General features: G+C 37.1%; 1 protein-coding gene and 1 long non-coding RNA gene across 13 annotated transcripts in view; both read left to right on the forward strand.

Annotated features, from left to right (window-relative positions):
- spen (spen family transcriptional repressor split ends) overlaps positions 1-18,311 on the forward strand; it is a 131,177-nt gene extending 112,866 nt beyond the window's left edge. For 3 of the 12 annotated variants that reach the window (XM_076406009.1, XM_076405751.1, XM_076405352.1), the window contains 17 exons: positions 1,796-2,463; positions 2,589-2,883; positions 3,001-3,216; positions 4,201-4,368; positions 4,428-4,611; positions 4,711-4,896; positions 4,995-5,176; positions 5,288-5,558; positions 5,677-13,349; positions 13,522-13,599; positions 14,915-15,039; positions 15,096-15,205; positions 15,263-15,601; positions 15,656-15,825; positions 15,898-16,098; positions 16,220-16,381; positions 16,439-18,311. In XM_076406009.1, the coding sequence (XP_076262124.1) occupies positions 1,796-2,463; positions 2,589-2,883; positions 3,001-3,216; positions 4,201-4,368; positions 4,428-4,611; positions 4,711-4,896; positions 4,995-5,176; positions 5,288-5,558; positions 5,677-13,349; positions 13,522-13,599; positions 14,915-15,039; positions 15,096-15,205; positions 15,263-15,601; positions 15,656-15,825; positions 15,898-16,098; positions 16,220-16,381; positions 16,439-16,567 (11,157 nt within the window). In that variant the 3' untranslated portion in view covers positions 16,568-18,311. Of the gene's footprint in view, positions 1-1,795; positions 2,464-2,588; positions 2,884-2,979; positions 3,223-4,200; positions 4,369-4,427; positions 4,612-4,710; positions 4,897-4,994; positions 5,177-5,287; positions 5,559-5,676; positions 13,350-13,521; positions 13,600-14,914; positions 15,040-15,095; positions 15,206-15,262; positions 15,602-15,655; positions 15,826-15,897; positions 16,099-16,219; positions 16,382-16,438 lie in introns of all 12 variants that reach the window. The other 9 variants (XM_076405682.1, XM_076405437.1, XM_076405085.1 and 6 more) reach the window with 4 other exon arrangements.
- A 1,159-nt stretch (positions 18,312-19,470) lies between these two features.
- On the forward strand, positions 19,471-20,110 carry LOC143194067 (uncharacterized). Its single transcript, XR_013005178.1, has 3 exons — positions 19,471-19,673; positions 19,840-19,882; positions 19,944-20,110. It is a non-coding gene; the product is annotated as an uncharacterized LOC143194067 (long non-coding RNA).
- The last annotated feature ends 3,671 nt before the right edge of the window (positions 20,111-23,781 follow it).

Here is a 23,781-nt window from a genome sequence, read left to right on the forward strand (position 1 = left end):
GATGAATTCAATCCAAAGTAAGTAGATAGATCTTATATCTGTCACATTGTCTTCGAACATCTGTTGATTAAATTGTCTCAATATCTCATAATATTTGTTGAATATTTTATGACACCATTCTTGCATATTATGTATCATATATTTATTGAAATTTACTCCCCACTCTCTGCTCTAAAACTTCCTATAAAGGTTCAGTTTTGTTCAGGCCAGAGAAGATGTTAATGATATTCTGATGTTCTCCAAACTAAAGTTGAATCGTTTTGGCTGTATATATGGGAGCATTATTATCTTAGAATATATCGGTGTTTGGCAGCAATATGCTAGTCATAGTAAGAGCTTCATCATTGAGGATGTCGAAATATGTATTGGCAGTAATAGGGCCAGTGATATGAATAAGAGGACCAGCAAAATATCACGATATTGCCACCGGGATCATAACGCAATATCCTCCATGATTGACTGTAGAACCTTCTTTTGGTATTCTCCATGCATAAACCCGGCTGTTTATAGGAAACAATGTAATCATTCATCGGAGCATACTACAATCTTCTAATCATTAAGTGTTTACTTTTTTATGGTTCGTCAACTTCTTTTGCAACTTAGCATTGGCTTCCGTAATGAAAGGTTTCGCAATCACTAATCACATCACAATCGCATTATGTTATCCAATGATGTTTTGCTATGTTTTGTGCATGTTGTCATTACCGGGTATACTTTTGCTCGTGAAATGTTAAGCAATTCAGCTGTTTTCGTTCTAGAGGCTCCCGCTAACCGATCACTAACGATTTTCCCTCTTTAGAACTTCTAGAAATCACACAAATCTCTTGTTTTAACCGTCGCAAAATGAAGCGTAAAGCGAACATTATTGCTATTATATTATTTTATTCTGTCCTGAGTATATATATATATATATATATATATATATATATATATATACATATATATGGATTTAATAATAGTTTTGTGTTTGTTTTGCATTATTTTCAGCTCAATTTTATTACTATTGATTAAATAATTATTTTCTAAATGTAAAACGGAATTTGGGTCCTTAAGTTTAACTTTCTATATTTTCTGATATATTACGACTATGAATTAGCATTTATATGTTCATAAATACAAGGATCATGGTCGATAACTGTGCAGTTTGTCATTTTATGGGACATAATATTTATTAGAAGGAACTTTTTTCATTCTTTTTAGGAGATTTTGTATTCCGTGTCGGAAATTTTTCGAGCAGGACTTCCTGTTTAAGCATTTCCAAATATGGTTTGCAACATGTAACCCATTATTGTCATAATATCTGTAATAAAGTTTGATTTTTCTTATTTATAATCGTTATTTTCTTTTTAATGCTTTTAAACTTATCTGCAGCAATCGGTAATGAAATTTGAAACCCAGTGATGGTTTTATTCGATTTAAATAGCTACAACCCACAAATCTTACCAAATACTAACTTTAAATCAAATAAATATTCGGTATTGCCATGGATATTAATGCATGATCTTATAAATTCGCAAACCGCATAATTTTCTATATTTATCTTTTTATCATAGCGTATCCTATTATCATTGTCATTAACAATTGTTTAAATATCTGGAAACAGATTTGTTCCTAACCATCACGTTTGATTTCTGATTGCTTTGAATTTTTCATCTTAAAATATTCTTTCAAATCATAATTAAAAGCCCCATATTTACATTTATAGTTAATCAATTTAAGTCAGTATTTTTCATTGTTTTAAATCCACGCCAATGGCAAAAATATTTTCACTAATTTTTAATTAATTTTATTTTAGGTTGCTCCATATGCTGTATGTGACGTCGATGACGGCGAATATCGTTATGAGTCGGAGATCGACGAGTACAATCCAAAAGCAACGCGTACTCTTTTCATAGGAAACTTGGAGAAGGATGTAACCGCCTCAGATCTACGAAAGCACTTCGATCAATTTGGCGAGATCATCGAGATCGACATAAAAAAACAAGGAGCAGTCAGCTCGTACGCTTTTTGTCAATATGCAGACATCGTCAGCGTTGTCAAGGCGATTCGAAAAATGGACGGAGAACATCTGGGTAATAACCGTGTCAAACTTGGTTTTGGAAAATCGATGGCGTATAATTGCGTTTGGGTGGACGGTATTATTGACACCGTAACTGAAAAAAACCTACGCGTGCAATTTGAACACTTTGGCACGATCACCATGATGATGATAGATCGGGAAAAAGGCCAAGCCTTGGTATCTTATGATAATGTAGCTCAGGCTCAACAAGCTGTTGCGAAGATGAGAGGCTTCATGATGAAGGGACAAAAATTGCAGGTGGATTTTGCCAGCCGGGAGTGTCAGGAGTGTTTCTATGAACGAGTGCAGAAGCCCGGCGCAACGTTAGATCGTGGAACATTTGAAGACAGGCGTGAAACTTCTTCTAGAGGTTTTGAATCTTCAGCAGTCTCCAGACTGTCAAGGTAAGCTAATACATGTTTGCTAAGCTGCTAACTTATCTTTGATTCTTTAGGTATAAAATGTAAAATGTTCTTATAACATCATTTTAATAATAATGATTCTACATATATTTGTATATTATTTATAGGTATGATACACCTACACGGCCCAGAACTTCCAGTTATTCTAGTCGGTCGTCTGTAGCAGCAGTGGCATCACCAGGTACTCCTGGAAGTGCAACACCTCGTGCAGGTCGAACGCGAGTATCACGGTACTACGATTATGATATAGCGGATTATGCTAACATCGAAGGTCGACATACGACTCATCGTAGCTACGACGAATACAGTCAGGGTTCGGCCGCTTCACACGAAGACACTTATGATCCTTTTGAACATGGAGTATACCTACACGATAGTCCTGTTCATCTGGATCCATTAGAGGTAAGTAATAACATTGCATATGTTTACCCATATAGTATTAAGTTGTCTTAAACGTGATTAATATCAGTGTAATAATTTCGGATTTTTTAAATCAAGTACCCATTCTTACACCACCAGGTTCGAGTACAAAACCTGGTGGAGACGGTGCCCTACGCTCCCCACGACATACGCAATCTACAGAAAGAACGAGTCCACTTATTAGAACAATTGGAGGAGTGTCCAAGCTCTGGAGATGAGTTAATATGTCCGAAGAAACGTCTCAAATTAGATTTATTGGATCCATCTATCACTGGAGATGTCATCATTGAAACAAATAGAGATCACAACAGAAAGGTAAAGGTAGGGCCACGTAGCAGGGAGTGTTCCATTTGTTTTCTTGTGCTGTGGTGGTGCAAGGTCTGCTAATAACAACGTAACTGTTTTTATTTTATACAATTACTAAAGGGTATGGTGAATGATGGTAGTTGGAATGCTCAGTGCTTAGTTTTAGTTTTGGCATTTTGGAGAAAGAACATTTTATTTCCAAATTAACCTGCAAAATTAATATATTTTCTCATAAATTTGCTTCCAGCGGAAAATACATATTTTATCAAGTCACATGAAAATATTTGTTCTATTTTAGTCACCACTTCAATCTCACTTATAAAACCAGTAATACATTTAATTTTTTAATAATGGTATATAAACACTTCCTGTTGTAGTGGTTACTTATATTAATGATGTTTCTATTTTTTATTACATGTATAAAATACATATTTGCATACATACAATAGGAAAGTATTAAATAATATATTAAGAATATTTAAACAATTAATTTACTATTTTTATAGAGTTTTATAGCAGAAGTAGTTTTAAGATTTTTTAAATATTATTATTTTGTAATTTCCAAAAAAATAACATTATTCGAAAAAAAACTCTTATATTTAACTTGTTTTAATTACAATCATCAGTAGAGATTGAGAAGTTATTTTTACTATTTTGATCAAGTTAATTTTAAGTATTTTCTTAAAATCAAAAAAGAATAGAAAGATCATGGTCATTAAACTTTAAATTAATTTAAAAGAAATGTGTTTAGATGATCACTGATTTTTAGTTAAAAATAACAGAAGCTCTAGAGAAAGCTGTGCATTATAGATTTTATAGTATTAAATGTAACGGTAAAAAATGTGTAAAGTATACGCTCTGGGAATAAATCAATTTTAGTTTATTATAATGTAAAATATATATTTTTAATGCAGATTTGTATCGTTTGCTTTTTACTAATATTATTAAGGCTTTTGTGTATTTTTCTATGTCTTATTTTTGGATATATATCAGGTTATGGAAGTTCGAAGGCTTTCGGAGTCAACGCTACGTCATCATTCAAGGCGACCATCGGTAGATAACAAATATAGCAATCATTACGCCCCACACGCTGTTGGTTGCAAGAGGCGAAGGACTGGCTGTAGTGAAGGTGGTACTAGGACTACAGGACATTCGCATTATGTAAGTAAAGTTATAACTATTTTTGTAGTATAATTTAAAATATTTAACAATAACTGTAGGCGGAGCATTCGGATGGATCTGATCAGGGCGGATCTAGACCGGGCACACCGCTTTGCGATGAGAATCCAGAATTTCCGCCTGGTGATCCTCCAAAGAGAACGCCGAGAGAACGAGATGGGCCTCTCATGCTGCCTTTGCCAAAATTTGCAGCACAAATTCGCAGTACACCGGAATTCCAGCGAGGTATATTAATGTTTTCTACTCTCAAACTATTGTATCAAATATTTTTTCATCACTATTTTAGAATAGATAAAGGATGTATTAAAATTCATTTATTTTCAGGAACAGTATCAGTAGCAGGCATTAAAGGTCAGAAAGATAATGTAAACCCATTGGCTAGTCCACCACCAGCAGCGACCAGCCCACGGGTTTCACATCATGTCCGACCTCCTAGTCCCACCCACGCAGTACCACCACCAGCGTCTCCACCTCCACGACCTCCTAGTCTTAGTTCAAATTCCAGTGATAGTAAGTACAGTTTCTAAAATTATCTATTATAGAAATACTATATATATAATTTTTTTTATTGATTATATATTATTTAATTATTCTGTTTGTTTTAAAAGGTGATGGTACACCACCAAGTCCGTCATTAGAAGAACGAATTCGATCATTAGATGAAAAATATGAAAAGTGGTCAGGTAGTAGGGCTCTTAGTGCTGCCGGAAATGATGCCTTAGCTCTATTAGATGCAAATAGGGAGAAATTTAGAGTTAGGCATAAACTGTTGGAAATTCAAGATCTAACGGTATGTATAATTAAAGTAAGATCTATATAAGATTTATTACAATAAAAAAAAGTTATGTAGATTTGATTTTAACTATAGCTTGTTACTAAGTAATTTGTTTACAATATATAGGAAGTTCAACCGTCTGAAATCGTTAAATCAGTTATGGCAAAACCATCGGTGTTTGATGAAGATCTAAAGCGATTAGAGAGTGTAGGCGAAAAGTATGAGCCTAAGGAATTTGGATTCTGTTTTAATCGTCTGGCCATAATGACAACATCCATGGCTTCTGTTCCTCCCACATCTACAGCACCATTATCAGTATCATCTTCTACATTAAAATTACCCACCTCTGCGCCACAAACGCCGAAAACGCCTACTGTACTATCCCCTCGTTCTTCAGGTAATAAATATGTATATATATACTTTTTTTCCTTAAACAATTAAGTATCTTTAATATTATTTTAATAATAAAGTTGATAGTATAAACTTTAAAAAATAATTTTCTTAAACCTTTTCAGGTACGGGCGTGACTATTCCGGCCACAAGAGGTCTTCAGTATCCTTTTCCCAGTCATCCGCCTGTACAGATGTCGCCAGTACCAGCAAGCACCACGGCACCTACCACGCCTACTACCAGCACCACTGTCGCTGCGCGGAACGCCAACCCCGGTGAAAATAGACTTAAACCGACGGCCAGCGCTCCCGGTGACTCACGGACCTCTAGTGTTAAGAATTCTAATGTAGCGAACGTTAGTGGTAGCGTCGCGAAATCGAAATCCGGCGAGAAGGTGTCGTCACGTCGTAATTCGAGTAACACATCGCCGCGAGCAGATGTAAAGACGCGTCGTAACAGTGATACCAGTGCGCGACGAATAGAAGAAGTGGAACAAGAAGAGAAAGAGCGACAAGAGAAGGAGAGGCGGGAGCGGGAAATTGAACTGGAAAAGCAGCGCCTCGAAAAAGAACGCGTTGAGAGAGAACGACAGGAACGCGAAAGGGTTCAACGAGAAAAGGAGAAGGCGGAGAAAGAACGACAAGAACGCATTCGGCAGGAAAAAGAGCGAGTCCGTGCAGAGAAGGAAAAGCTTGAAAGGGAACGACAAGAGAAAGAGAAACAAGAAAAAGAGCGCTTAGAACGGTTAGCGCTAGAGCGATTACAACAGGAACACGAAGAACGAGAACGTAAAGAGAAGGAAGAGAGAGACAGGAAAGAAAAAGAAGAGCGGGAACGGAAAGAAAGAGAGCGGCGCGAACGGGAAGAACGGGAATTGCAGGAAAAATTAGAACGCGAAAGAAGAGATCGAGAAGAACGGGAACTAAAAACTAAAGAGGAAGAACGACGGGCGGCTAAAGAAAAGGAACGACGGCGTAGCGAAGATCCTAATCGTTATAAAGACGTAGACAATCACCACGAACACGTCAATAAGCCACTCCGAGAAAATCACACTGAAATTAAACATCGAGAAAATAACACTCACCACGCCAACGGCAAGGACGAGTCGCATCGACGAGATGTCGAACGACCTAGACATACAACCGAAACTAGACATCTGTCTATTGATCTCGAAAAAGGACCCGATCCTACACGACGGAAAGAACGCAATAACAGTCTACCAGCAGCAGTGGGAGTCAAAAGGCGACCGAGTTCACACGACCAATTATTAGAAGCACCAGAAGAAACGAAAAAGATGCGCTTTACGCATGACCATAAAAAGATTCCCGAAAGGCGAGATTCTAAGGACAGTAACAAAAGCGATGAGAAAACTAAGAAGAACAAACACAAAAATAATAGTCACGACAAGCATAGCAGTACGAAAGAGAGCGATGAACGTAGACGAGAGCGCGAACGGGAACGCGAAGAACGCCACAAAAAGTATAAATTAGAAAAACAGAAGGCGAAAAGTAAAAGTCGCGAGAAGGAGGCCCGAGAACCGCCCTCAACGCCCCCTGCCGTACCTACATTAACAGACAAGGATTTCCTTGCGAAACTTAATCTTAAATCAAATAAAGAACTTGAACGCGATAAGCAGCGAAAGGAAAAAGAAGTTAAAGAAAAACGCACTGCTGACAATGAAGAAAAAACAGAAGATAAAAAACTAGGCGATAAAATTAAAAAAGAAAAACCGCCTTGCTTTGACGCCAAAGACAATACCAAATCACCTCCAAACGAAATAAAAGTTAAAATGGAAGATCGAAAGGGACTCGAAAAGCATTCTATATTTGAAATTGTGAATGAAGAGCCACCGTATATTTCAATGTATGATAAAGTAAAAGCACGAAGTTGCAAAAATATGCAAAAACAAGAAGAGGAAAAGCGTCAGGAAAAGATTAAAGCTAAGTTCAATCAGTTGAAACTGAGTAGGGCACGAAGAGAGGAAAAGAAACGTTCAACTTCATGGGAAGAAGATTCCGACTCTGATAAGGAAGTCGAAGTAAAATCAAGGCGTTGTCGAAAAGTATTGGACAGTTCTGACGAAAGTCAAGATCGCAAAGTACACCGTCGGAAAGATGAATTACATTCAGATTCTGACAATTCACTACCAATAAGGACAGTTAAAACCGAGCAAGAAACCACAGACGATGAAATCAAGACCAAGCATCCATCATTTAAAGCTTCAAAATCTAGAATCACTAGTGACACTTCAGACGAAGAATATGAAAAAGGCAAAGTTAGCAATAAAAATATTTCAGCAGACAATCATGATAAAAAGGTTAAGGAAATATTCTCTGAAAACGAACAAGAAAATGAATATTCTGCCGAAGAAAGGGCTATGATAGTTAGTCGCGCTATTGGTGCGCTATATTGTAAAAAATCATCTGATGAAGAAATAGGTGTTCTAAACGAAATTAGAAAAGATAAATTAGAAAGAAGAAAGAAGCACAAAAAGAAACAGAAAAAACAAAAACACTCGGTAAGCAGTGAAGAGTCTTATAAGTTGGAACCAGAATTCAATCAAACAGACGAAAAAGAAAAGAAACATCACGAGAAAAAGAAGGAGCATTCAAAGAAAGATAAGAAACGAGATAAGACCAGAGAGGGTCGAGATAAAACGAAAAAATCAAAGAAGAATAAATCAGAAGATAAGACGGAATCAAAACGGGAAGGTAAAATGGAAAATATTTTTGGATCACTCTCTGAGGATTCTGAAAGCGGACAAAAAGAACAGAAACCGTTCTTGGCTGATGAAAATGCCCAGGAGCCGGCAACTTTCAACACCGATTCTGAAAAAGAACCCGAAATTAGCGTTCATGATGATCGGGAGTCTGAACATAAAAGAAAGAAAGAAAAGAAGAGAAAAGAAAAAGAAAGGAGATTACAGGAAGCGGCAGCGGAAGCGGCCGCTGCAGCTGCTGAAGAGCCACCGAATAGCAATGATAACAGCATGGATTTTGCTGATATGGGTAAACAATTGGAGGCTAATATTAAGGATGATACTTCCGAAATGGAGTATAAAACCGAAGTGGAGACATCTAATTTGGAAACATCTGATACATTTGCATTTACTGAACATGAACTAAAAAAAGAAAAAGAAGACCGCAAAGAAAGCAAGGAGAAAAAGAAAAAACGCAAAAAGAGTAAAGATGAGAAGAAACATCATCATCATCATCATTCAGATAAAAATAAAAATAAATCGATTGAACCGAAGTCTGAAAAAGTTATCGAGTCTGGTCAACCTGTAGAGTTGCCAGAAATTAAAGTGGAACCAGATGAAGATACTTCTTTCTCTCAAGTTGGCCACTGCCAGTCATTACCCAATCTTTTAGATGTAAGTCCTTCAGCACCAAAATCTCCAACTGATTTTGAAATTTCTCCAACCACACGTAATGTAGGACCACTAATAAGCCCAATACCAAGTACACCTACCACAAGTAAACCCAGCAAAGATAAGCTAATACCTGGTTTTGGCACTGAAATTGATGATGTTATACATGAAAATGCAGTTAAATCAATTTGTAGTGAGTTTGAACCAGTAATCAAAGCTGAAAAATCAACTGTGCTAAAAGAAGAGAGCAAAGAAGCGACAGTTCCCGAACTACCTGATGATAAACCACGTGTAGTAATTTCTCAGGAGGAAACTGAAGATGCAGTTGCGGCACTGTTAGGGGAGAGCTTTGGAAGTAATCAATTTGAGGAACGCTATACTGAAGATATATCAACAGCTGTTGAAGAAACTCCTCCCGAAATGGTAGAAGAAAGTAATGTACAAGACGACGAGGAAATGCGTAAAGCTGTCCAAAGCTTAGAAGTGGATGATGACATAACTAAACCAGACACTCCACAAAGCGAACACGAGTTACAAATCGATACTGATACAGAGGAACAAGAGGAGACTCCTTCAACGGTTGACCAACGCTCCAAAACACCAGAATTGCCAATTATCAATGAATCTAAAACACCGGAAACGCCCTTTTTTCAAAGAGAAGAGAGGAGAGAAGAGAAATCAACTACTTCGCCGCTTTCTGGATATAAATCGCTTGGTAGCCCGCCGTCCTTAACACCTTTAAAAACAGGGCCTGCTATTTTTGCAGAATCTAAAAAGACTTTGGAGAAAACCGAACCGATACCTCCAGAGAAACAACACAGATCGGTTATTGCTCAAACTTGGCCCACAGAGAGGAAAGAAGTTATTATATCTAAGGCTGAACAAGTGACAGAGGTTAAACCACAAGTAATTGTTTCATCGGCAGCTTCACAACCGCTTGTGAAAACGTTTGTAACGTCTTCGGCAGTAAAAGTTAGCGAACCTAACTATCCACCACTGGCAAAATTGTCTCCGACTGTGGAAATAAAAATACCATCACCTACATCAAGCCAACCAACTATATCTACAAAGCCTCCAATTATATCACAGCTTCATAATCTTCCAGCCCGGTCACCAGTACAAATATGTAAACCGCCAACATCCGAGGGCATGTTATCACCAAAAGCGTCCACTAATATTCATCTAAACCGTATGCCGATTACACCGGTAATCGTATCTAAACCAATTCAAGCTACAGCAATTTATTTGCCTCAACCGAAAGTAGCTCATTCAACAGAACCGCCGAAGTTAGTTTCAACATCAGATCCTAGACCACAAGATCGCCCACGTATGGTGCTACAAACATCTTATAGTAATTATTCCCAAGTTCAGCCACCTAGAATGGTTGTTCAAACCAATTATATTCCTCCTCGTGGTCTTCTTGTTCCCACTAGACATATTACTCCTGTTAATTATAACCAGTTTGTTGCTAATGTACCTCATACTACAAATACAAATTATTCTGTAAAGGAATCCCAAAATCCGGACACACCAAATAAAAGTCCTTGTAATACAGTTGCAGTTGATCAAGCGAAATCTACAATAGTGATTGCCGGATCCCACAGCACACCTGGTTCACCAAGAACTACAATTTCTACTTCTGTTGTGATGAATCCACCACAATTAATTCTTACTAGTCCCAAAGCAATACAAAATAATTCAACTTTAAGTCCGAGGTCATGCGTATCTGCACAATCACCAACAAGTCAAGCATTTGTTGTTTTGCCTTCTCCTCGACAAAGCCCTAAACCAATTCCTGTTATAACAGAAAGTCATCCGATTGTTACTTCACATGTAATAACTGAAGGGTCTCCACCGCTAATTTCGCCTCCAAAGGTTTTGGATGGAGTGACTAGACCAAAAATACCAGATGTTAAATCAACAAATACACTTACAGTAGCAATGCAAGAATCTCGAACGTCAACACCGAGTCCGGTAATTGTTCCTAATCCGGATATTAAAATAGAAAATTCACCAACAAATGTATCTAAATTAGCCATAGAAACTGTTACCGAGGAATTGAACTTATCTTTAGAATACAACGATAAAGACAAAACAACAAATAATGAAGAAATTAAAACAGAAGAAATTGAAGTTAAAGTAGAAACAAAGGAGCCTGCAATAGCTCCTGAAAAGGTTAGTATTGATAGTCCTGTCAAACTCCATTCAACAACAGTTATTGAAAGTTCTAAAGAATCCGAAGTTATTGCTGAAAAAGACGAAGACAATATGAAGGTCGAAACAACAGATACAATTTCTGAATCTCAAGTAAAACTTGAAAAAGATGATGCAAAAATTCAAAGAGATGAAGATTCTCTCGAAACAAAAGAAGATAAAGACGATAATGACTTTTGGTCCGCAAATTCAGTCAATATCGATTCTGTTATCAAAACTCTTGGATCTGCTGATGAAATGTCCGATACTGACCATAAAGAACCGCAAGTTTCACCTTGTATAAAATCTGATAAAGAAAAAGAAACCCAGGAGGATTTAACATCAAAATCACCGGAGCATAAAGTTGACGAAATTCCTGAAACTAAGGTTGAGGAAGAATCTGATATCAATGAAACGTCAGTAGAAGCTGAAGAGGATATAAAATTAGAGCCGTCAGTAACACGTAGCAGTGCTCGTAGAGGTAGAGGTGGACGACCCCGTGGCAGTAAAACTAAGACTAACATAGAACGGGGTGGTATTCAAACGCGAAGAGGTAAATTGAAAGAAACTTTAGCAACAACTATAAGACGCGGTCGAGGAGGAAAAATGCGCACTGAAAGAAAATCCAGCAAAAGCGAGTCGGATTCGGCTGCTAATGATGTATATGAATTCCGAGATGATTCTGATGATAATAATAAGGAACAACGGCCTAGATTGGTTCTTACAATCAAATCAACTAGTTCGAGCACCAGTAACCTTCAAACAACGGCTATCGTTAAGGAAATAACCCGAGATGGTGCTAAAGAAATAGGGAAAGAAACCAAAGATTCTCCAGCGCCTGTTCAACCAGTAAAGACTGCAGCCGAGCCAAAAGAGGAATTTTCATCACCTCAAACCAACACTCGAAAATCGCGAAGATTAGCAGAAAAAGATATAACACGAAATACAGTGGATGATACTATCGAAGATGTCATTAAAAATACACCACAAACACGTTCAGCCGCAGGACAGCGACGTTCAGGGCGGCAAGTTAAGAAACCACAACCTCTAATTGCTGAACAGGATACGCCTAGAAAGAGTCCTAGGGGTCGGAAGCCTTTACGACGAGGCTCTGAAGCAGCCGAGACATCATCTAGTGAGGAAACTCGCGAGGAACAGCAAAGATCCGTCGGTCCGCCAGTTCCAAAATTACCGACACAAATGGCGGTAGCAGAAGTGGAACGGCCTCGAGATGCATCACCACAACCTGAACCTAAGAAAGTGGATCATTGTAGTTTGAAAACAGCTATGCTTAAACGATTTAAAGGGGAAATGAACAGCTTAGGAAAACCTGAGCCTACTAATTTAATAGATCCTGTTACTGGAGTTTTGACTCCCATGCGAGAAAGTGAAGAAGGCAAGTACATTCCGTTACCAGGTACCTCCCCTGGTGACAAAAAATCTGAACAGGGAGTAATGAAACCTAGTGAAACCATAAAAACTTCAACAAGCATAATAACGCAACCACATCAAGTTACTGTTGTTCAACAACCAGTGCCGAAGTTACATCCTCTGAAAGCGCATGTATTGAGTAGTCAGGCAGCCAAGGCTGTGATAGAACAGGTCCCTCAAATACCTGTTGCATCACAGTCTATGGTGATAGTTAACAGTAGCACTGCGTCAGCAGTAATTACTCGATCAGGAACGCCTGTTACACAGAATACAAATACCGTTTCTGGAAACATACAAACAGTTGGACCATTGTCTCCTCGGCCTGGTGTTCCAGTTGCAGTAACATCTAAACCACAGGTTAAACCACCTGTTTTATCGCCCAGTCAACAATTGCTACTTACCACCCAGAAACATCTGTTGTCCGCTCGTGAGCAGCATTTAAGTCAACAGCAACCTACTGCTCATTTAAGTTCGTCGTTGCCATCTCAACAAGTGCAGATGGTTAATACGCATATAGCTCATATTAAACATCGTCATGATCCGCAAGTCATTATCGGCGCCAAAAGCGCAAGCACCAAACAGACTCATCAACCACATTTAAGTGGTCCCGTAGCGGCTAGTCCACCTATTACGAAGAGTCAAACAAGCCGAATTATTCAGGGACCTTCTCAAGCAAACAACAAAGGAGTGATGGAACCACCCAAAGTCGATGTTAATTTTGGTCTAGGTAGGCCCAGCTTAAGCCCGTCAGGTCCTCAGGCTAGATTACCTGGATTGCCAGTAGCTGCATATGAAGCAAGTTTGGTATGTATAAATTATTTTTATGTAAAAGTGAAATGTATATAAAAACAACAATAAATATTTTAAGTTTTTATACACATTCCTTATACTGGCTAGTTTAGAAAAAAAGAGTGCAAGTGATTGCGAGTTTAGATATCAAATCACTAACTACTTTTTGCTCTTACTAACCATTCAGATTGCCGAGACTAGAGCTTACTATAACAAGAGCAGGAGTCCTCCACCGGCGCATCAAAATTCTCCACATTCCCCTAAGGTGAATTTCTGTCAAATCTTCGAGTTTTTGTGCATAGTTTTCGTTTTTTAGTGAACACTTGCTATTTTATGTAGTTTTGTTCAATTTTTATTCTTATTTCTCATCTCACATTTTTGCCATGTGTTTATGCCAACATTAATATATTCAATCTAATTGGTAATTTCAGTTCTAGCCTGTTTGTCAATATTATGAAGAGTAGAATAAAAGCTAAGAGGAAGATTATGAAACGGGATTATAATCAATATTAGAGTTAATGGATGAATATGAATGTATTAATATTTTCTAGCCAATTTTTTTCAATTTTTCATTAAATATATGTGTGCTCTTTTGTTGGCATTCTGCGAAACAATGCCTTTCCTATTAAGATCTTTTTTGGCAGGAAAGAGTCGAATTGATAGTTTGGCCAGATTCGAGTAACTCATGATGAATAATCCGTTTCCAATCTCACCAAGCACTAAACACTACCTTCCTTTGTATCATTGTGAGCTTAGCAACTTCACGATGTGAAGCTTCACTACGATCTATTTGGTACTTATCATCGTGCGTGATCGTCGCTTTTCACTGCCCATTCGTCTCAAAAATAAGTCAATTTCGCTTTGTTTCAGCAGATATTCAGAAATTAAAGCTCGGTCTATTCATGTAGAACCCAAGTATCGAGCTTCTTTTATGTAAATCATTCAAAACTATTTTATTGTGGATAGTTTGTTTCCGTAGCGATGTTGCGAGATAAAATATGTCGGTCTATTTAGTTGTAGTATTGTTTATTTATTATTTATTTAGTTGTATATGTTCAAGAATTTCATCGATTTTTTCAACGTTTGGGCCGTCAAGGCGAGGTCTCACTCATCCAGTACTCGTCAGTATACCACTTCTGATGAAGTTCCCCTTTCCAGATATAAACGCAAAATATGAACATAACCTTTTGGGATAGGTTTTGACCGTTCTATGAACTGTTAACTTTCAAGCGCACTATAGTATGGATTGGTTATTAGGAAAAACCGAAATTAGTTTTTCATTTAAAAATTTTCATAGCTAAACCATTTGTTCAATAAAATCATATTCCAATTCACAAAGTTACTATTGCTAAGCTATTGTTAAGTTTTAATTGCTGAGGTGATCGATATTAAATGTATTGTTAAAGGAAATTTAATTTGATTGGCATATTTAATGATTAACTAATTAGATTGAATTGATGTAATTTTTTTTGTTGCGATAATTGTTCACCTGTCCTAATTTAAATTACTTAATATTTAACCTTGTATATAACCGAAGTAGTACTAATTAAATATCAATTACTAATATATATATTTTTTAGGGTGAACCAATGCCTCATTTCCAACCAGGATCGTTAAGGCCTGCTCTGAATCCAGCTCACTATATGCATCAACAACAAGTAATGCAATATCAGCAGTTCTTCAGACAGCAATTGCATTACCAAAGGTATTGGCATTTGTCCTAAGTTATTTTAGTTGTATTCATATCATATCCTCTTGCAGATCTACAAATTTAGAAAAATCTGGCGAAGAAGGAGAGGAAGCACCAGTAGGCTTGATTTCTGGTAGAGGCGCTGCTGTTCCTCATCATTCTCCACATGATAGAGCAACAGGTAGTAACAGTTTATTGTAATAAAAAGTGTATTTTGTTAATGGATTCAATATTTTAGAATCTCCAGCTATTGGTCAAGTTTATAATACATTGCCACATTCTGCAAGACTTCCACCGTACCATCCAGGTACACGTTACTACGAGCAACAATCTGCAGAACCACCACCAGCACATCGACCACTTACGTCCCATGATAGAGCTGGTCTACCACATATTCCACCATTAGGCACTGCTGACAGGCCTTTAGGAGCCCATACTGCCCACTCAAGTTCTCATTTAATATCAGACAGGACATCTGTTGCAATACCGGAAAGGCCTCTTAGTGCTCATACACTGGTACACGAGAGAACATCGCTCAATACGCCAGAGAGACCACATACAGCTTATGGACATCCAGGTATGTTTCTTTTTCTTGTAATAAAAATTAGTATTAATACTTAAAACATTTTAGAACGACCTATTGTTGGAACTGGACTTGGGGCTGCTGGAAATCTCATGGGAGCTATGGCTAAACATATCGGAGTTGATGCACCAGCAAGTCAAAGAGGAATTCAAGCAGCTACACCGCCGCTGGCTAGCCAAGTACCTCCTCAAGCTGAAAGTTTATTCATGCTTCTGAAAGTATGTATCACGTTTTTAACATATTTTTGCATATTACTATTTATTACCATTTTTCTAAATAATTTTTTTTAGCAATATCCTCTTTTGTGGCAAGGGCTTTTGGCTTTAAAGAACGACCAAGCAGCGGTTCAAATGTACTTTGTTTCGGGAAACGAACAGGTTGCCAAATGCAGTTTACCAAAGAATACGGATGGATCTACACCTCCTTTACGTATATTTCAAAGAATGCGACTAGAGCAACCTCAAGTTGAAGGGGTTGCCAGAAAGATGCAGGTAGTTATTTATCCCAGATTATATACCAGGAATATAATTTTTTTTTAAATCAATTAATTCAAATAAAATTAAAATTTAAAGAATATTTTGAAAGTGATATTTATTGTCTTTATTTTGTTAGATGGAGAATGAGCACTGTATGTTGCTAGCTTTACCTTGTGGCCATGATCCTATTGATGTTCTGAAACAATCTACTAATCTAAATATGGGCTTTATTACTTATTTACAACTTAAGCAGGCTGCTGGGATCGTCAACGTTGCTGCACCTGGAACTACCCAACCTGTAAGTATTTAATAAAAAGTACTAATTAACCTATTTACTTTATACTTTAATTTTCAGCCTGCCTATGTTGTCCACATCTTCCCATCATGTGATTTTGTTAATGAAAATTTGAGACGAATAGCACCAAGTTTGCTAGAAAGAGTAGCCGACATAGCACATCTATTAATAGTGATTACAACTGTATAAACAAGGACAAGACGGTACCGTGAACTACCTCGTTTTTTTTGGTGGAAAAGCAACAGTCCGTAAATAGGTTTTTCAATGTCAGATATTATTGAGTACAAACTACAAACTTATAGGGATATATATAAATATAAATTTTAGCTTGGTATGTCGCATAGCTCTTTAAATTAAATCTGTTTACTAGCAAGTTGGAGACAATTTTAGAGGTAAAAAAAACGCTTAAAAGTGAAGTTCACTTAATAAGAATTATTCAATGTCGAGTTCCAAAGAATGTAATTTTTGAAAGTCCTTAATGTAGGCTTATGATCAAGCCTGATATCATTACATTTTACTTATTGTGCCCCTCTATTCAAATCTCGAAAATGTCTTACAAGAGAGAAAGTAAAAGAACACTATATACTAAACATTATACTTAACTATTAAAAAAAGTTTCACTGTGATTTCAGATGCGTTAAACTATTATTAAAATTGCAAAAAAATATATAAAAAAATATTTAACTTACCTACATAAGAGATCTCATATTTGAACTTAGTTTTGTATTTTTTTCTTTTGTTTAGAAGATCTTTATTTTCATATTATTGTATCTTTGTGTAATTTTTCTATTTCTGGTATTTATAGATAAGTGATAGTGTTTGGCTTGGAACTGCTTTGTAATATATACATTTTACTTTTTAAATTGAACGCTTTTGCAAAATAAGAACCACGAAAAGAAATATTTATACAAAGAAAGACACTAGTTAGCCTAAAATTAGATTCAAACACTGTCAAGTACCTGAAAGTACCATTAATTTGAGTGATTTCCTTGCAATATTTGTAAAGAAGTTCCTCAAATATTTACCCTTTTTCCCCATTAAAATTTACGAGGTTTTTTGTTTTAAAACAGGGGTTAGGCTGTTCAAAAAGTTTATTTTTATATATGCTTCTTATTGTTGTTAATTTATTTATTATATATACTGATACTTAGATTCTTTTCAAGTTGTATTATAAATATTTTCCTTTAATTATGTGTAGGATTAAACTTGGAAATTATTTATAATATTATTCACGCATTATTTTATTCCATATAAAGATTTTTGTTATATATATTTTTTTCATTTATACAAATGGGATAGGATGATGCGACCATTTATGACAATTATGTAATATTATTTTTAAATGCAGCTTAACCCTCTGAGTTTTATGGCTGTAAAAACGTTTAAATTTTGATGTTACCCCCTCCAGCGTAGAATTTGAACATATTCGACTTTAGAGTGGGTCATTTTTCGTTCAATGTTAGAAGATTAAAAGTCAGCATCGTGGTATTTTATTAAGATTATCTTTTATCATTTCCGCAGTTTTCAATATTCAGCATTTTATTTTAATAATTTTTGAATTCCATAATTTATGTTTTATTAGATAACTCAGATGTACGAAAATACCCTCTCTAGAAACAGGCTAAATTAAAGAAAAAATAGAAGTAATATAAAAAATGTAGAATAACATATTAGTTATATGAATCCCATTTTTTTAATTTACATTGTAATATAAATGTGAATAGGTAGTTTAGTTCATTAAATTAAGGGTTAATTTTTGAGTTATTGTTAAGATTTTTCTGTACAGTGTATCTAGGCTGTAAGTATACTTTAGCCAGCGTTACAAATATTATAATAGGGAAAAAATGTGATGTCTATATTATTATGTAAATTTTGTACATATACAAGAAGTACTGTGTATTGTGAGTATACATTATTATAACTATTACGATAATTGGATATTTGTTTTCTTTTCAAACCTTTATCTGTATCTATATAGCAATTAAATTATCATATATTAACATGCTAAGCCAAAATTTTGGGCTCTAATTAAGATTATAGGATATTTCAAGAAATTATAGGTTCAGTTAGAGATAAAGTTTATGTGGAGAAATAAACAGGAAATTACATAAATTAAAACGTATATCCTTGGATATATAAATAACTGGGTGGATGTGCCTACATGTGAGGTCTTCATGTATATATGGGTGCATTATCATTTATTAAAGTAGTTCCCTGTAAATTATAATGGGCACTACGGCGCATGCTCGTATTAAAGCCACCCGGACAGGATGAAGATCCCGCTATCTTAATTCATTCTGTGTTGGTGCTTTGACCGAGTTGTTTGTCGAAATAAATAGAGAGCGGACTCAGTTGAATCCAGTGTTTTAATTGCCCAAACTCACTCCTTCACCAAATCGGTTCTAACAGTTCTATCAGAGAAGGGTTAAAGAACAACGCGTTCACGGTGAATTATAGTGATTGTATAGAAGTAGTGTTTAGTGTGCAAACGACGCAAATAATAATCCATGAGATGAACAAGGTAATACAAAGGAATATTATTAAAGCACTATTGTTTTAGATCAATCGCCACAAGGGCAGTTTGATTATTAATTAGTAATTAGCAATAAACACAAAAATAACATAATGTGAACAAACATCGGCGCATTAACAAGCCACAAAATGGCGCTGAAATGGATGAAACGTAAACAAAGGATGCAGGTATGAATTTAAAATATTTTACTTACACTGCAGCATGAAAAGGAAAATTTCCTTAAATTCTGAAAAAGAAATGGTGATTAAAAATTCGGCGTACCGAATTGGTTTTATGTGATAGGCGACGCAAATTGATTTAGGGGTGAACAATGGCACAGTACCGGATCTGGTAATTTAATTTTTTTTATTTATTTTTTTTACAAGCGACAACAGTACGTTTTCTAGTTCAACAGTCATATTTTCCATTTATTACAGGGAGCAGATAAATTTGAAAATTATATTTATTGGTCTGTTTTTCCACAAGGGTTCTTATGCTAATCGATAGACATCACAATGAGGTACACCAGCAAGTCGGCATGATGTGGAACAGCGAATTAGCTGTCTACATAGGGAGCAACAAGCTGTGATACAACAACTCGCAACTAGCAGACATGGTGAACTACACTAGTTCGCTATAGTGAAAGACAACACCAGGTACATCAACAAGATTGATGCCACCTAGCAGTCCTGCACGATGAGAGACAGGAATGGGGTACATCAACAGGACGGGCGCCAACTAGGTCTGCATCATGAGAGACAGTACGATGTACACCAACGAGAGGTGTCCCACTGGCACTTCCCCACGTGTTCGCAAAGATAGTATCGGGTATGTAAACAAGATCGAAGTCAATCTGGGGGACCACAACAAATCTGCCGCCCACTTGGGGAATCCATACAAGAGTCCAACCAATTTGGGGAGTTCACAACATGCGTACCACCAACCCAAGGGTCCACAACAACTATGCCGCCTACATGGGGTCCGCAGTCACCGTGCAGCCTATTCAAGGGGCCCGCAACATGCATGCCGCCTATTTGACGGGCGTGCCACCAGCGTGCCTCCTACCTACGGTCCGCAGTCACCGTGCAGCCTATTCAAGGGGCCCGCAACATGCTTGCCGCCTACCTGACGGTCGCACAGCAGGTGTGACGTCAACTCGAGAAATTCACAGCATGAGTCTCGCCAACCTAGTGGCCGTAACTAGCGTGCCGCCAATCTAAAGATGCATAACAAGCATGCCGCCGATTTGACCAGCGCGCAACAGCGTGCCGACAACCCGAGAGATTCACGCCATGCGTTCCATCGATCTGGGGGTGCGCAAGACGCCTGCCGTCCACCTGAGGGGTCGTCAATCTGATGGTTCCATACCAACGTTCCGCCAACTTCTGGGGACCGCTACAAGCGTCCCTTCAACCTAGAAGGTCCACTACGAGCCGTCCACCAACGTGGGGGCCACAACGAGCGTTTCTCCCACCGAGAAGGTCCACAACGAGATATCCACTAACCTGGGGGCGATAACGAGCATCCCTTCAACCTAGCAGGTCCACAACAAGCTGTCCACCAACCAGAAGGTCTACAATGAGCGTCCCGCCAACCTGGGAGCCATAACGGGCACTCAACTAAACAGGGGAAACGCAGCAGACGTACAGCCAACCAAGGGGGTCACACGCACGAGCCACCAACCTTGTGGAGCCATCGCAGACGAGCTGCCCATCCAAGAGACCACTACAGAACTACCGGTGACACAGCAAGAAAGCTTGCAGCAGGTACATACCTATGTGGAGTGCGCCAACGAGATGAACAAAGTAGAGTCACCAATGCAAGCTACAACAAATTAGCAAAATTAATTAGGAACAATTATTAAAATTACCAATATGAAGGGTACTGACCAAACAGGGGTCAGCCAATCGGCTACTATCAGCACAGGCGTTTATTTACAAGGTTGCCTGCAAGAGGGGGGTCAATCAACCGGTTGCCACCACGAGAGACGTTCCATGATCGTCTACAACCAGGCTGCTAGCAAGAGGGGCCAACCAACCAGTGGCCATTACGAGCGACATTTCTATGAATGTCTACAACCAGGCTGCCAACGCAAGAAGGGCCAACCAACCGGTGGTCATCACGAGCGACGTTTCTATAAACGTCTACAACCCGGAAGTCGGAAAAAGGGGGCCAACCAACCAACCGGTGGTCACCATGAGAGACGTTGAACGTCTACAGACAGGTCTCCACTACGGACTACAGTAGCAGTCACAACATTCACATGAATGTCGGCAGCCAGTCCTCCCATCACAGAGGATATACGCAGTCAGACGAACAAGAAGTTTGTTCGCCATCGGCATGGCCGACGGCAGCAATTAGAGCAATCAGAAAGAGGTCTACAGTCAGGCCGCCATCACAGAGGCATCCGCAACCAATATAGATAATCTATCAGGCCACAGTTACAGTGAGTATAGTGAGTATTTTAATTAGTATGATACATTCTGAGAATATTAAAATAAATGTTCAAAGAGCAGTTTTTCAAAGAACATATTTTTAACCCTTAGACGAAAGAAATGTTATAAAGAGCAATAATATTCTTGACATAATTTTGGAGTTGATATTAATTTAATTCAATGTTGACTAAAATATCAATTAGTTAAATGATTGAGCATTAAACAAAACAAAACGTTTTTGTGACTTGGGTTTCATCTAATGTAAGCTGACCCAAATTCTTTTAATTTTGATTCCTGGAATGGAATATTATATAATTGACATAAAACAGATAGCAGAACAATCTTCTTAAATCTAATGAATGGGCCAATTGAAGTTGCATGAATTTTGTATTTATATAGGGCTTGGGATTATTATCAGTTTAAAGGTTGTATCTTTGAAAGAATTCATGCATGATTTTAACCTGTATTAACAACTTTTCTGTTCGATAAATCACCTACTTTCATAAGTTAAAATTTTGGAATTGTAAATTTAAAAGTTGTAGTATATGATTCTGTAACATTTATGATCGAAATGAAGGCTTAAAACATAAAAATAACTTACAAAACTTTTGTTAAAAGGCAGCAACTAATCAGAGAATAAATTAACTTTTAAACACAAATACAAGAATTTATATGTTTTAATCAATACATGGAATATAAAATAAATCTATTAAGAACATAGTCATATAAAATCAGGCTAGTAAATAGGTAGATACATGCAATTTAGTTAACACGCAAAAATAGAAAATATAGAAATAGGAAATAGAAATCAAGTAATGAAATACATGAACAATAATAGTGTGAAAGTAAAATACACCAAAGGTTCGCAGAAAAACAATAAGGATAAACAGTTTATAGTTTATAGTTTTGGAGATCGAAGTAGAACTTGAGAATATAAAGGTGCAAAACTATTAAACAATATGGGAATTGGCAAAGTAATTATTTCAAGTAAATAATTTAGACTATTGTTGGATGTAAAATTTTAAATATCAAATGCAAAAGGTATAAAATAATCAGAATAACAGAATAAGAAGCATATAATGCACCAGCCCATCCAGAGAAGTTAAAATGGAGCAGTTGAACCTCACTGAGTATTAAGTGCAGTTCAGCAAAAAGTACAAAATTGACTTCACAGAAGTTATAAAATAAACTGCATGGAAGGTATAAAATGAAACGATAAAGTAAGAAGTCATCAAGGTAAGACATTTTAAAAGATCAAGTAGTAAAGAGTATGTTTTCATTATAGAAAGACCAAAACCACCAACTACAATATTCCAAGAGTAGCCGGAGTGAAGTCTTGCGAGGACGCTGCGAAGTCAGGATGGCCGAATGTTGGATATATAAATAATTGGGTGGATGCGCTTACATGTGACGTCCTCATGTATATATGGTTGCATAAGCAGATATTAAAGTAGTTTTCTGTAAATTGTAATGAGCGCTACGGCATTCTGTATTGGGGCTTTGACCGAGTTGTTTGTCGAAATAAATAGAGAGCGACTCAGTTGAATCCAGCGTTTTAATTGCCCAAACACCTTCACCAAATCGATTCTACAAAATCGGTTAGAACAATATATAGAAAGGCAGCCACCAATATCTGACTCTGTCTGGTTTGACTGTATGTTCGTATAAAAATGTGGTGCTAGTCCTATCATGTTATGGTAGATTAATTTTTTCTTTTAAACGTAGATATTTCCTCCTTTCACACGTTGACTGGCGGAACGATTTTTAGAGTATCTTACGTTTGGGCCGAGGTATACTTCATATCATTTCAAAATTTTCATTCTTTGAGCCATAATGCACAGAAATACATATCTATGAAGGTTCCACGAGAAAATTTTTCAATTATGTATTGCTCCTGCTAAGAAACTAGGGGAAATGTGTCTCAGTCATATTGACCCGGCGCAGTGTAAATCAGTACATTTTTCAGACCGCGCTGACGCAGTCAATTCTTAAGTCAATGCCCAGAAACATTTGATAATTCAGTGCAATTGTTGGTTTTGTATACATATTGTGTGTGTAAAAACATGTCGTGGTATCGAAAGTCGGATCCAAAGTAACCTCCGACGGTCGAGAGATTATTGATATCTTGAATAACTCGAACTTTAAAGATATGTGGTGTTATTTCACATAAATAAAACACTGTGTTACACTGTACATTTTCTCGTGTAGTAGATGACGATATCAGTGCTGAAAAAGGAGGACGATCCTCTGAGGGCAATGAGGAGTCAATAATTCATTCTACAGATAATGAATGGAATGGAATCCATCAGCAAACTGACAAAAAATAACCTGATTGTGATAGTAAGAATGATGAAGAAGAAACAACGTCTGATTCGGAAGTTTCATCATCTTCGAACAATTTCGCGCAGAAATATTGACACCCTGAATGGAAAATCCCTTTCTTGAACAGTTCTTAT

Source organism: Rhynchophorus ferrugineus, unplaced genomic scaffold, assembly GCF_030347505.1.
Source record: "Rhynchophorus ferrugineus isolate W39M unplaced genomic scaffold, kcgeb_rfMv2 rfM1, whole genome shotgun sequence".
In the NCBI taxonomy this organism is placed as follows: domain Eukaryota; kingdom Metazoa; phylum Arthropoda; class Insecta; order Coleoptera; family Curculionidae; genus Rhynchophorus; species Rhynchophorus ferrugineus.